The following is a 12,892-nucleotide window of genomic DNA, read 5'->3' on the forward strand; positions in this document are numbered from 1 at the left end:
GTGTGGGTGTGTACGTGTTTGTGTGTGTGTGTGTGTGTGTGTGTGTGTGTATGAGTGTGAGAGAGCCGATACATACATACGGATAAGACGATTATACAAATATAGCTGTTTTCTTCAAGATACTATCCCCACACCTTTTGTATTCATAGTGTTACTTTTACACACACACACACACACACACACACACACACACACATACACACGCATACACATCTTCGAGAGGTGGGGTTTTATTTTGTATTTACTCTTCGACAATGTTTTGCAATGCAAAGGAAAATGCCACTAAGGTTCCAATAGAACTAACACTGACCTTATTTCAATTATAACAGAAGTTTTCTTAAGCCGCTTCAACAGACGAATTTCGTCTTTATTTTCAATTCAATAATGTCAAGGGCTTCGAAGCGGATATTGAGGCTCCCGACACAACGTTGAGCAGAACAGTAATACAGCACAATCAAGCAATACTTGTAGGATAAACAGGTACTTGCATCTGCATTTAAATTCTTCACTGAACAAACACATTTCTCGTTTCATCTGTAGAAAAGAACCTTGCGCCAACATTTTAAATCATAACCATTATGTTCCTTAGCTCGGCCTTACGTGCGACACATTGGCGCTTTGCCCTCCGCGTAAAGTCTACACAGAAAAACTTCGCATTTGCCGTGACACGACATACTCGTATAATCTATTTTCTTACGTTGATCGTGTTCTTCCTTGACCTTGTCCTGGTTTCTTTGTTGTCTCTTTGAATTTCGCGTCAAATGAATTTCTCTCATGAAGTTTTCTATGACTTTTTTTTAAGTGGTGGAAATGGTGCAGGGCTTGCTACCGATGAGGGTTGACTGACGATAAGAGGAGAACACATCCTTGTAGACGACCGCTATCCGCACTATCAAGATACTAGCAACATACAAATAAAACAACAACACTTAATTGGATAAAAACAGACACCTTTCTCTCCTACAGAAACCAAAACAACAGCAAGTAAATAAAGCAAAAACAAACAAAGAACAAACATTACAACAACCACCACTATTAACAACAACAACAACAACAACAACAACAACAACAACAACAACAACAACAACAACACCGACCAAAAAAACAACTTACAACAAACAAACAACTACATACACAATAACAACAAAAACAAATCATCGGTGGAACATACGATGAAAAAACGTATAAAATACCAAAGCGATGATGCACCGCAAATACAGTATGATCAGTACTAACAGGCGAGGGACAAATACAGTATGATCAGTACTAACAGGCGAAGGACAAATACAGTATGATCAGTATTAACAGGCGAGGGACAAATACAGTATGATCAGTATTAACAGGCGAAGGACAAATACAGTATGATCAGTACTAACAGGCGAGGGACAAATACAGTATGATCAGTATTAACAGGCGAGGGACAAATACAGTATGATCAGTATTAACAGGCGAGGGACAAATACAGTATGATCAGTATTAACAGGCGAGGGACAAATACAGTATGATCAGTATTAACAGGCGAGGGACAAATACAGTATGATCAGTACTAACAGGCGAAGGACAAATACAGTATGATCAGTATTAACAGGCGAGGGACAAATACAGTATGATCAGTATTAACAGGCGAAGGACAAATACAGTATGATCAGTATTAACAGGCGAGGGACAAATACAGTATGATCAGTATTAACAGGCGAAGGACAAATACAGTATGATCAGTATTAACAGGCGAGGGACAAATACAGTATGATCAGTATTAACAGGCAAGGGACAAATACAGTATGATCAGTATTAACAGGCGAGGGACAAATACAGTATGATCAGTATTAACAGGCGAAGGACAAATACATTATGATCAGTATTAACAGGCGAGGGACAAATACAGTATGATCAGTACTAACAGGCGAGGGACAAATACAGTATGATCAGTATTAACAGGCGAGGGACAAATACAGTATGATCAGTACTAACAGGCGAGGGACAAATACAGTATGATCAGTACTAACAGGCGAGGGACAAATACAGTATGATCAGTATTAACAGGCGAGGGACAAATACAGTATGATCAGTATTAACAGGCGAGGGACAAATACAGTATGATCAGTACTAACAGGCGAGGGACAAATACAGTATGATCAGTACTAACAGGCGAGGGACAAATACAGTATGATCAGTATTAACAGGCGAGGGACAAATACAGTATGATCAGTACTAACAGGCGAGGGACAAATACAGTATGATCAGTACTAACAGGCAAGGGACAAATACAGTATGATCAGTATTAACAGGCGAAGGACAAATACAGTATGATCAGTACTAACAGGCGAGGGACAAATACAGTATGATCAGTACTAACAGGCGAGGGACAAATACAGTATGATCAGTACTAACAGGCGAGGGACAAATACAGTATGATCAGTACTAACAGGCGAGGGACAAATACAGTATGATCAGTATTAACAGGCGAGGGACAAATACAGTATGATCAGTATTAACAGGCGAGGGACAAATACAGTATGATCAGTATTAACAGGCGAGGGACAAATACAGTATGATCAGTATTAACAGGCGAGGTACAAATACAGTATGATCAGTACTAACAGGCGAGGGACAAATACAGTATGATCAGTATTAACAGGCGAGGGACAAATACAGTATGATCAGTACTAACAGGCGAAGGACAAATACAGTATGATCAGTATTAACAGGCGAGGGACAAATACAGTATGATCAGTACTAACAGGCGAGGGACAAATACAGTATGATCAGTATTAAGGCGAGGGACAAATACAGTATGATCAGTATTAACAGGCGAAGGACAAATACAGTATGATCAGTACTAACAGGCGAGGGGCAAATACAGTATGATCAGTACTAACAGGCGAGGGACAAATACAGTATGATCAGTATTAACAGGCGAGGGACAAATACAGTATGATCAGTATTAACAGGCGAAGGACAAATACAGTATGATCAGTATTAACAGGCGAGGGACAAATACAGTATGATCAGTATTAACAGGCGAGGGACAAATACAGTATGATCAGTACTAACAGGCGAGGGACAAATACAGTATGATCAGTATTAACAGGCGAGGGACAAATACAGTATGATCAGTATTAACAGGCGAGGGACAAATACAGTATGATCAGTACTAACAGGCGAGGGACAAATACAGTATGATCAGTATTAACAGGCGAGGGACAAATACAGTATGATCAGTATTAACAGGCGAGGGACAAATACAGTATGATCAGTACTAACAGGCGAGGGACAAATACAGTATGATCAGTACTAACAGGCGAGGGACAAATACAGTATGATCAGTATTAACAGGCGAAGGACAAATACAGTATGATCAGTACTAACAGGCGAGGGACAAATACAGTATGATCAGTATTAACAGGCGAAGGACAAATACAGTATGATCAGTACTAACAGGCGAAGGACAAATACATTATGATCAGTACTAACAGGCGAAGGACAAATACAGTATGATCAGTACTAACAGGCGAGGGACAAATACAGTATGATCAGTATTAACAGGCGAAGGACAAATACAGTATGATCAGTACTAACAGGCGAAGGACAAATACAGTATGATCAGTACTAACATGCGAGGGACAAATACAGTATGATCAGTATTAACAGGCGAGGGACAAATACAGTATGATCAGTACTAACAGGCGAAGGACAAATACAGTATAATCAGTACTAACAGGCGAGGGACAAATACAGTATGATCAGTACTAACAGGCGAGGGACAAATACAGTATGATCAGTATTAACAGGCGAGGGACAAATACAGTATGATCAGTATTAACAGGCGAGGGACAAATACAGTATGATCAGTATTAACAGGCGAGGGACAAATACAGTATGATCAGTACTAACAGGCGAAGGACAAATACAGTATAATCAGTACTAACAGGCGAGGGACAAATACAGTATGATCAGTATTAACAGGCGAGGGACAAATACAGTATGATCAGTACTAACAGGCGAGGGACAAATACAGTATGATCAGTATTAACAGGCGAGGGACAAATACAGTATGATCAGTACTAACAGGCGAGGGACAAATACAGTATGATCAGTATTAACAGGCGAGGGACAAATACAGTATGATCAGTACTAACAGGCAAGGGACAAATACAGTATGATCAGTATTAACAGGCGAGGGACAAATACAGTATGATCAGTATTAACAGGCGAAGGACAAATACAGTATGATCAGTACTAACAGGCGAGGGACAAATACAGTATGATCAGTATTAACAGGCGAGGGACAAATACAGTATGATCAGTATTAACAGGCGAGGGACAAATACAGTATGATCAGTATTAACAGGCGAGGGACAAATACAGTATGATCAGTACTAACAGGCGAAGGACAAATACAGTATGATCAGTATTAACAGGCGAGGGACAAATACAGTATGATCAGTATTAACAGGCGAGGGACAAATACAGTATGATCAGTATTAACAGGCGAGGGACAAATACAGTATGATCAGTACTAACAGGCGAGGGACAAATACATTATGATCAGTATTAACAGGCGAGGGACAAATACATTATGATCAGTACTAACAGGCGAGGGACAAATACAGTATGATCAGTACTAACAGGCGAGGGACAAATACAGTATGATCAGTATTAACAGGCGAGGGACAAATACAGTATGATCAGTACTAACAGGCGAGGACAAATACAGTATGATCAGTATTAACAGGCGAGGGACAAATACAGTATGATCAGTATTAACAGGCGAGGGACAAATACAGTATGATCAGTACTAACAGGCGAGGGACAAATACAGTATGATCAGTACTAACAGGCGAGGGACAAATACAGTATGATCAGTATTAACAGGCGAGGGACAAATACAGTATGATCAGTACTAACAGGCGAGGGACAAATACATTATGATCAGTATTAACAGGCGAGGGACAAATACATTATGATCAGTACTAACAGGCGAGGGACAAATACAGTATGATCAGTACTAACAGGCGAGGGACAAATACAGTATGATCAGTATTAACAGGCGAGGGACAAATACAGTATGATCAGTACTAACAGGCAAGGGACAAATACAGTATGATCAGTATTAACAGGCGAGGGACAAATACAGTATGATCAGTACTAACAGGCGAGGGACAAATACAGTATGATCAGTACTAACAGGCGAGGGACAAATACAGTATGATCAGTATTAACAGGCGAGGGACAAATACATTATGATCAGTATTAACAGGCGAGGGACAAATACAGTATGATCAGTACTAACAGGCGAGGGACAAATACAGTATGATCAGTATTAACAGGCGAGGGACAAATACAGTATGATCAGTACTAACAGGCGAGGGACAAATACATTATGATCAGTACTAACAGGCGAGGGACAAATACAGTATGATCAGTATTAACAGGCGAGGGACAAATACAGTATGATCAGTACTAACAGGCGAGGGACAAATACAGTATGATCAGTATTAACAGGCGAGGGACAAATACAGTATGATCAGTATTAACAGGCGAAGGACAAATACAGTATGATCAGTACTAACAGGCGAAGGACAAATACAGTATGATCAGTATTAACAGGCGAGGTACAAATACAGTATGATCAGTATTAACAGGCGAGGGACAAATACAGTATGATAGTATTAACAGGCGAGGGACAAATACAGTATGATCAGTACTAACAGGCGAGGGACAAATACAGTATGATCAGTACTAACAGGCGAGAGACAAATACAGTATGATCAGTATTAACAGGCGAGGGACAAATACAGTATGATTAGTATTAACAGGCGAGGGACAAATACAGTATGATCAGTACTAACAGGCGAGGGACAAATACAGTATGATCAGTATTAACAGGCGAGGGACAAATACAGTATGATCAGTACTAACAGGCGAGGGACAAATACAGTATGATCAGTATTAACAGGCAAGGGACAAATACAGTATGATCAGTACTAACAGGCGAGGGACAAATACAGTATGATCAGTATTAACAGGCGAGGGACAAATACAGTATGATCAGTATTAACAGGCGAGGGACAAATACATTATGATCAGTATTAACAGGCGAGGGACAAATACAGTATGATCAGTACTAACAGGCGAGGGACAAATACATTATGATCAGTATTAACAGGCGAGGGACAAATACAGTATGATCAGTATTAACAGGCGAGGGACAAATACAGTATGATCAGTATTAACAGGCGAGGGACAAATACAGTATGATCAGTATTAACAGGCGAGGGACAAATACAGTATGATCAGTATTAACAGGCGAGGGACAAATACAGTATGATCAGTATTAACAGGCGAGGGACAAATACAGTATGATCAGTATTAACAGGCGAGGGACAAATACAGTATGATCAGTATTAACAGGCGAGGGACAAATACAGTATGATCAGTATTAACAGGCGAGGGACAAATACAGTATGATCAGTACTAACAGGCGAGGGACAAATACAGTATGATCAGTATTAACAGGCGAAGGACAAATACAGTATGATCAGTATTAACAGGCGAGGGACAAATACAGTATGATCAGTATTAACAGGCGAGGGACAAATACAGTATGATCAGTACTAACAGGCGAGGGACAAATACAGTATGATCAGTACTAACAGGCGAGGGACAAATACAGTATGATCAGTATTAACAGGCGAGGGACAAATACAGTATGATCAGTACTAACAGGCGAGGGACAAATACAGTATGATCAGTACTAACAGGCGAGGGACAAATACAGTATGATCAGTATTAACAGGCGAGGGACAAATACAGTATGATCAGTACTAACAGGCGAGGGACAAATACAGTATGATCAGTATTAACAGGCGAGGGACAAATACAGTATGATCAGTACTAACAGGCGAAGGACAAATACAGTATGATCAGTACTAACAGGCGAGGGACAAATACAGTATGATCAGTATTAACAGGCGAGGGACAAATACAGTATGATCAGTACTAACAGGCAAGGGACAAATACAGTATGATCAGTACTAACAGGCGAGGGACAAATACCGTATGATCAGTACTAACAGGCGAGGTACAAATACAGTATGATCAGTATTAACAGGCGAGGGACAAATACAGTATGATCAGTATTAACAGGCGAGGGACAAATACAGTATGATCAGTACTAACAGGCGAGGGACAAATACAGTATGATCAGTACTAACAGGCGAGGGACAAATACAGTATGATCAGTATTAACAGGCGAGGGACAAATACAGTATGATCAGTACTAACAGGCGAGGGACAAATACAGTATGATCAGTATTAACAGGCGAGGGACAAATACAGTATGATCAGTACTAACAGGCGAGGGACAAATACAGTATGATCAGTATTAACAGGCGAGGTACAAATACAGTATGATCAGTATTAACAGGCGAGGGACAAATACAGTATGATCAGTATTAACAGGCGAGGGACAAATACAGTATGATCAGTATTAACAGGCGAGGGACAAATACAGTATGATCAGTATTAACAGGCGAGGGACAAATACAGTATGATCAGTACTAACAGGCGAGGGACAAATACAGTATGATCAGTATTAACAGGCGAGGGACAAATACATTGATACAATGAATACATGGACACGTCGGCTACTCCTGCTGCTACCAATGAAGTTAAAGTTCACCTTGATATTTACATCCTGAGGTATCGTTAAATATTACACTAGGAGATATATTCTAATTTACATTAGGCCAAATAAAAATATATGTTGGTTTAGGGTAACCCGACCCACCATATTTTTTTCCGCCGACCCTAACACTTTTTTTTCGTTTCTAACAAAAACCAAAAAACTGTTGGCACATTTTGCGAACCATACCGAGACTAAGGGAATAAATCTCCTTTAAACTCGACTAAATTAAAAAAAATAATAATAATTTTAAAAAAGCCGACCTACTGACCGTATCTTTTTGGTCACGTTACCCTAAACCAGCATATATTTTTGTTTGGCCTTAGGACAATTACAAACGGGAGGCCAAGAAAAGGCTACGGTTGTTAATAGTCATCAAACTATAGTACTATATCACTTCAAAACTGATGCTTAACATCAAAGTGCTGCACTGTATGTGCGTACAGACAATGTTCGAAGACAACGATGTGCATTACATTAGTTATTGATGTGTATTTTCAGGGTAATTTGAGTTTTGAAGGGAATTGTTCGATTGCTTTTCCTTTTATCAAAGACATATAACAAAGGAAAGAAAAATCCGTGGTCTTTTGAATGAAAGAGATAAGATGCAACAGAAAGCACACTGCCATCAACAGTGTAAAACAACACAAAAGATGTCCTGTCCCATGCAACGCAGCCTTAGCAGATTGTGAGCAGAAGTGCAGTGTCATCTTCCGCAGCCTACCACAGCGACCCGACAGTCATCCTTCCCTGGAGCGTCTGTAACATCGATAAGTCTGGCAGCGGAACGAAATTCAGATGTGGATAGAGCTGTGAGTGCAGGGGCGGGGCGGCGTGAGAGCACGCCGGAACAAGGACAAGGACAAGGACAAGGAACAGCAACACAAGAAACAGAAAACTAGATTGTGAGCCGAACTGATTCCAAGTGATGGAGCAGTGCCGTCAAGCAAGGCGGTCATCTCGGCACCGCGAGAGAGTGGATGGAGTATAATCAGAGCTGCTCACGGAGGAAACTAAACGTGATCTCAGAAGTCCACCATTTTGCGCATACTCTGGTCCATGACGTTGACAAACCTGTTGTACGGAGGTGGGTTGTATGCGTCTGCAATAAAAACAGTTTGCAATGTTGGAAAAGTGAGTCTGTTGGTAATCTGTTCTGTTATTGTTACTGCTTATATCACAATTGGTTTTGTTTTCAAAAAAAGTTCTGAGTGTTTTTCAAAGTATTTAAGACATGAAATATTAAAACTTAGGGTAAGTTAATCAGAAGTTTCCCATCCATCAAGAAAGATGTTTTTTTCAATATTTCGAGGACGAAAGTTGTGTAGAAGTTGTGTAGAAGTGATGATCGAGATGAATTTCATTACAGGCAATGAGTATTGCGAATGCTCGCAAAAAGTAAATCAGTAAATAGTGTCATAACCACTCAAATGATATAAGATTTAAAGCTGTAATAAGCAGTGTCTTCAAACATAAGTTGGTAAAGCTGCCTTGGTTTGTTAGTTTAATTATAAACGTTATTTCTGACTGTACATGTTTGATATTTGTCCTTCCTCAATATTTGTAGTAGTTCAGTGTTTTTCTTGACCCGACATATTGATTATGCAGATCATAATTCTTATTTCTTTTTGAGTTAATCCTTCTTGACATGTTTATTCATTCGTACTTATTTTCGGGATACATGTTTCTCCGTGAAAAATATATATTTGTTGTAATAGCAAATTAAAAACCCTGGGCCCTATGGACCAGCAGTCAATTACAACCTTTGAGCCCTGGAATTAAGGCGTGTGTATGTGTTAGGGTGTGAGTGTGTGAGTGTGTTAGGGTGTGTGTGTGTGTGTGTGTGTGTGTGTGTGTGTGTTTATGTGTTGTGTATGTGTGCATGCGTGGGTACATGTGTGTATGTGTGTATGTGTGTGTGTGTGTGTGTGTGAGAGAGAGAGAGTGTGTGTGTGTGTGCGTGCGTGCATGTATGCGTCCATGCGTACATGTGTGTGTGTGTGTGTGTGTGTGTGTGTGTGTGTGTGCGTGTGTGTGTATGTGAGTGTGGATGTGTGGTTAGTGCGTGCGTGCATGCGTGCATTCATACGTGTGTTCATGTGTGTGTGCGTACGTGCATGCGTGCGTACATGTGTGTCTGAGTGATAGTTTGTTCACTTGTTAAATCGGTGTATGGTGTCAGTACTTACTTGCGTCAAACGTGACATGTTTGGGTTCAACGACGGGCCGGGGCGAGTCGTAGGTGTAATTTGCCGGGTTGGTCGCAGGGGTGTTCCCGGCGTTGCCCGCACCTGACGTTCCCACTTTGCCCGCATTCTTGAAGTAGCAGAACATGACGACCATAACGATGGCCAGCACAGCGATGACAGCACACAGGGCGCCCACAACAACTTTACCGGTGGTCGACAGTCTGAACAATAACATGAAATGGGATACAATACACAAAAAACAAGTCGCGTAAGGCGAAAATACAACATTTAGTCAAGCTGTCGTACTCACAGAATGAAACTGAACGCACTGCATTCTCTCACCAAGACCGCATACTCGTAGCATCGTCAGTTCACCGCTCGTGGCAGTGAAATTGACTAGCAAGAATTGCGCGGTAGTGGTTGCGCTGAGCAGGATAGCAGGCTTAATGTTCTGTATCTCTGTTCTTTTTAACTTTCTGAGCTTGTTTTTAATTCACAGATAACATATCTATATGTTTTTGGAACCAGGAACCGACAAGAAATAAGAAGAAGTTGTTTTTAAAGGGATTCCGGACAATTAATTTATATCATAATTTTCATATATTTAATTTTCAGAGCTGGTTTTTAATCCAAATGTAACATATTTATATGTTTTTGGAATCAGAAAATGATGGAGAATAAGATGCAACTAGTTTTGGAACGTTTTTCAAAAAATAATTTTAATTACAATTTTCCGATTTTTAATGACCAAACTCATTAATTATATTTAACCCCTCAAAGCTAAAATGCAATACCATAGTCCGGCCTTCGTCAAAGATTGTCCATTTGATAGAAAAATGAGGGCGTGACAGTGCGGCCTCAACTTTTACAAAAAGCCGGATATGACGTCATCAGCACGGCAGTTTCTGCTATTAGGTTTAGTTCACAGGCACAGCCGGAATCTGCCCCCTTTATCACCCCTTCCTCAGTGCCAGGCCGCCAGCGGTAATTAATCACCCATCCCCCGGTTCAGCGCTGGCTACACAGTAGTGACTGTACAACCGCGCAATAGCATCACCCACACAAGCCATCTCAGCCAGTAGAAGGCTAAGAGAAAAGCTCCCTTCTACTAGCAGGCCAGAGTGCGGCCCAGCTCAACCTCTCGGCAGCTACGCACTGCTATCTCTGCCTTACGAGTAAGCTGTGTGTTTTGAAAACACTTCTATCTTGTTAGTTCTCTTGAATTACGATGTCAGCATGTGTGTTATTTACACATAGCCTTGTAGTCAAGACCATAAACTTTCAAACGATACTAAATATGACCACTATGCTGTAGGTGTGCCACTGCTGTAGCCTGCTGAAAGAAGACAGACAGAGAACAGTACACACGGCACAATGTAATTAATGACATGTATTTGAGTGGCTACAGATCGCGCCACGGTCAACGTTTGAAGACAGAACAAATTAAAAACAAATCTGCAAGGTTATGTTAACAGATGTTCATGCTGACACTTTGAAGACTTTTACCTTGTGTGTGTGAGGTATCTTTTCTTGAGCCCGCTTACAGGTATCCAAATAGGAAAACAGTATTCCAAAATGTCAGCACACGGCAGTTGTTGTTGTTGTTATAGCTAGTTTTACTTCCATGTATCTTGGGGTAGATTTAAAGATGGCTGTTCACATTATACTGACACCAGCAAACCAGGGTCGGCAACGGGATAAATGATATGGACACCCACTGCTGGATTCGAACCCGCGACCTTTCAGTTCGATCACGAGCCCACGCGCTCTACCGACTGAGCTATCCAAGCTCCCAGCACACGAAGATACATCAATGTTAAAAAAGTTTTTCAGTTTGTCCGCATAGTCCACACACAGTTTCACATTACGATTATGATATTTTTTTTATTCTTGCAGAGCGTTCCCCACACAGTCTACACAATGCATTAACACAAATTAGATGTTTAGTTTCAGTATGCTCCATTATAAAACACACTGCATACCAAACATACACTGTCACATGAAGACAAAGAAGAAAACTGGAAATATTAGGTCACACTGCTGCACAAAATAACTGAGTGTGATGTCACTTGTAATAATACTATGATTCAATCCTTTCTTTTCTGCTGAACAGTGGGTGAAAAATTTGCCTGTCACAACACAATGCCACACAAATGAAACACACAGCGTACATGTACTCTGATGATCAGAAACTAATACAAGACAAAAAATCTTCAAGACGAAACCACATGGAAAGTGCTCCAGACAGGGCTCTTCAAGATATAAACTAGATACAAAATCTGGTTCTGCTGTGAGGCAGTGGCAGGAAGGCAATTAAACCGTGGGAAATAGACTCATTTTCTGCTGCCAGCCAGTGGAACAAAGAAGGCTGAAGCTCCAGCTGGGCCATGCTCGCCAGGAATGTGCTAACAGATAAGCAGGGCAGGGGCTGTGTGAGCGAGGTGCCAGCGGCAAACTAAATCATGCTGTCTGTGAAAGGGGGAACCGCCGTGTCAGAGACATTTATCGAAAAAATGAAAAAAATGTCCGGGGATATTATACCCAGGAACTCTCATGTCAAATTTCATGAAGATCGGTCCAGTAGTTTTCTCTGAATCGATGTATACACTCACACACACATACATACACACATACATATATATCACGACCCTCGTCTCGATTCCCCGTCTATGTTAAAATATGTATTCAAAACTTGACTAAATGTAAAAAAACAAGTCGCGTAAAGCGAAACTACTACATCTACTAAACTGAAGATGAAAGTCGCTTGTTCGTTCCAATGCTTATTATTCTCTCGGGTGCCAGGAGAAAGGTTCCGTACAACTCGATCTCTCTTACCCTTTTACACATGCCGTAAGAGCGCGCTTACTTCCCTTTGTGTATTTGAATACTACATTTACTATTAAGTCAATCTGTCGAACTCAGAGACTGTCATTGAACTCACCGCAATTTTCACTAAGACAATTAATGCTAGTCAGCTGTGTCGATTGCATACCCCGCGGTCACGGTGACACGTTCA

The 12,892-nt window shown here is 40.7% G+C and overlaps 1 protein-coding gene and 1 long non-coding RNA gene across 2 annotated transcripts in view; both read right to left on the reverse strand.

Annotated features, from left to right (window-relative positions):
* Positions 1–214: 214 nt before the first annotated feature.
* The window catches only part of LOC138963771 (uncharacterized), a 58,717-nt gene continuing 46,039 nt past the window's right edge, over positions 215–12,892 (reverse strand). The window contains exon 2 of the long non-coding RNA XR_011454898.1: positions 215–310. This is a non-coding gene — a long non-coding RNA (uncharacterized lncRNA). The remainder of the gene's footprint in view (positions 311–12,892) is intronic.
* LOC138963521 (uncharacterized) overlaps positions 7,369–12,892 on the reverse strand; it is a 41,126-nt gene continuing 35,602 nt past the window's right edge. Inside the window, exons 3-4 of the mRNA XM_070335398.1 lie at positions 9,877–10,097; positions 7,369–8,789 (exon numbers count right to left, since the gene is read on the reverse strand). Of these exons, the coding sequence (XP_070191499.1) occupies positions 8,713–8,789; positions 9,877–10,097 (298 nt within the window). The 3' untranslated portion in view covers positions 7,369–8,712. The remainder of the gene's footprint in view (positions 8,790–9,876; positions 10,098–12,892) is intronic.

This window comes from Littorina saxatilis, linkage group LG4, assembly GCF_037325665.1.
Source record: "Littorina saxatilis isolate snail1 linkage group LG4, US_GU_Lsax_2.0, whole genome shotgun sequence".
NCBI classification, from domain to species: domain Eukaryota; kingdom Metazoa; phylum Mollusca; class Gastropoda; order Littorinimorpha; family Littorinidae; genus Littorina; species Littorina saxatilis.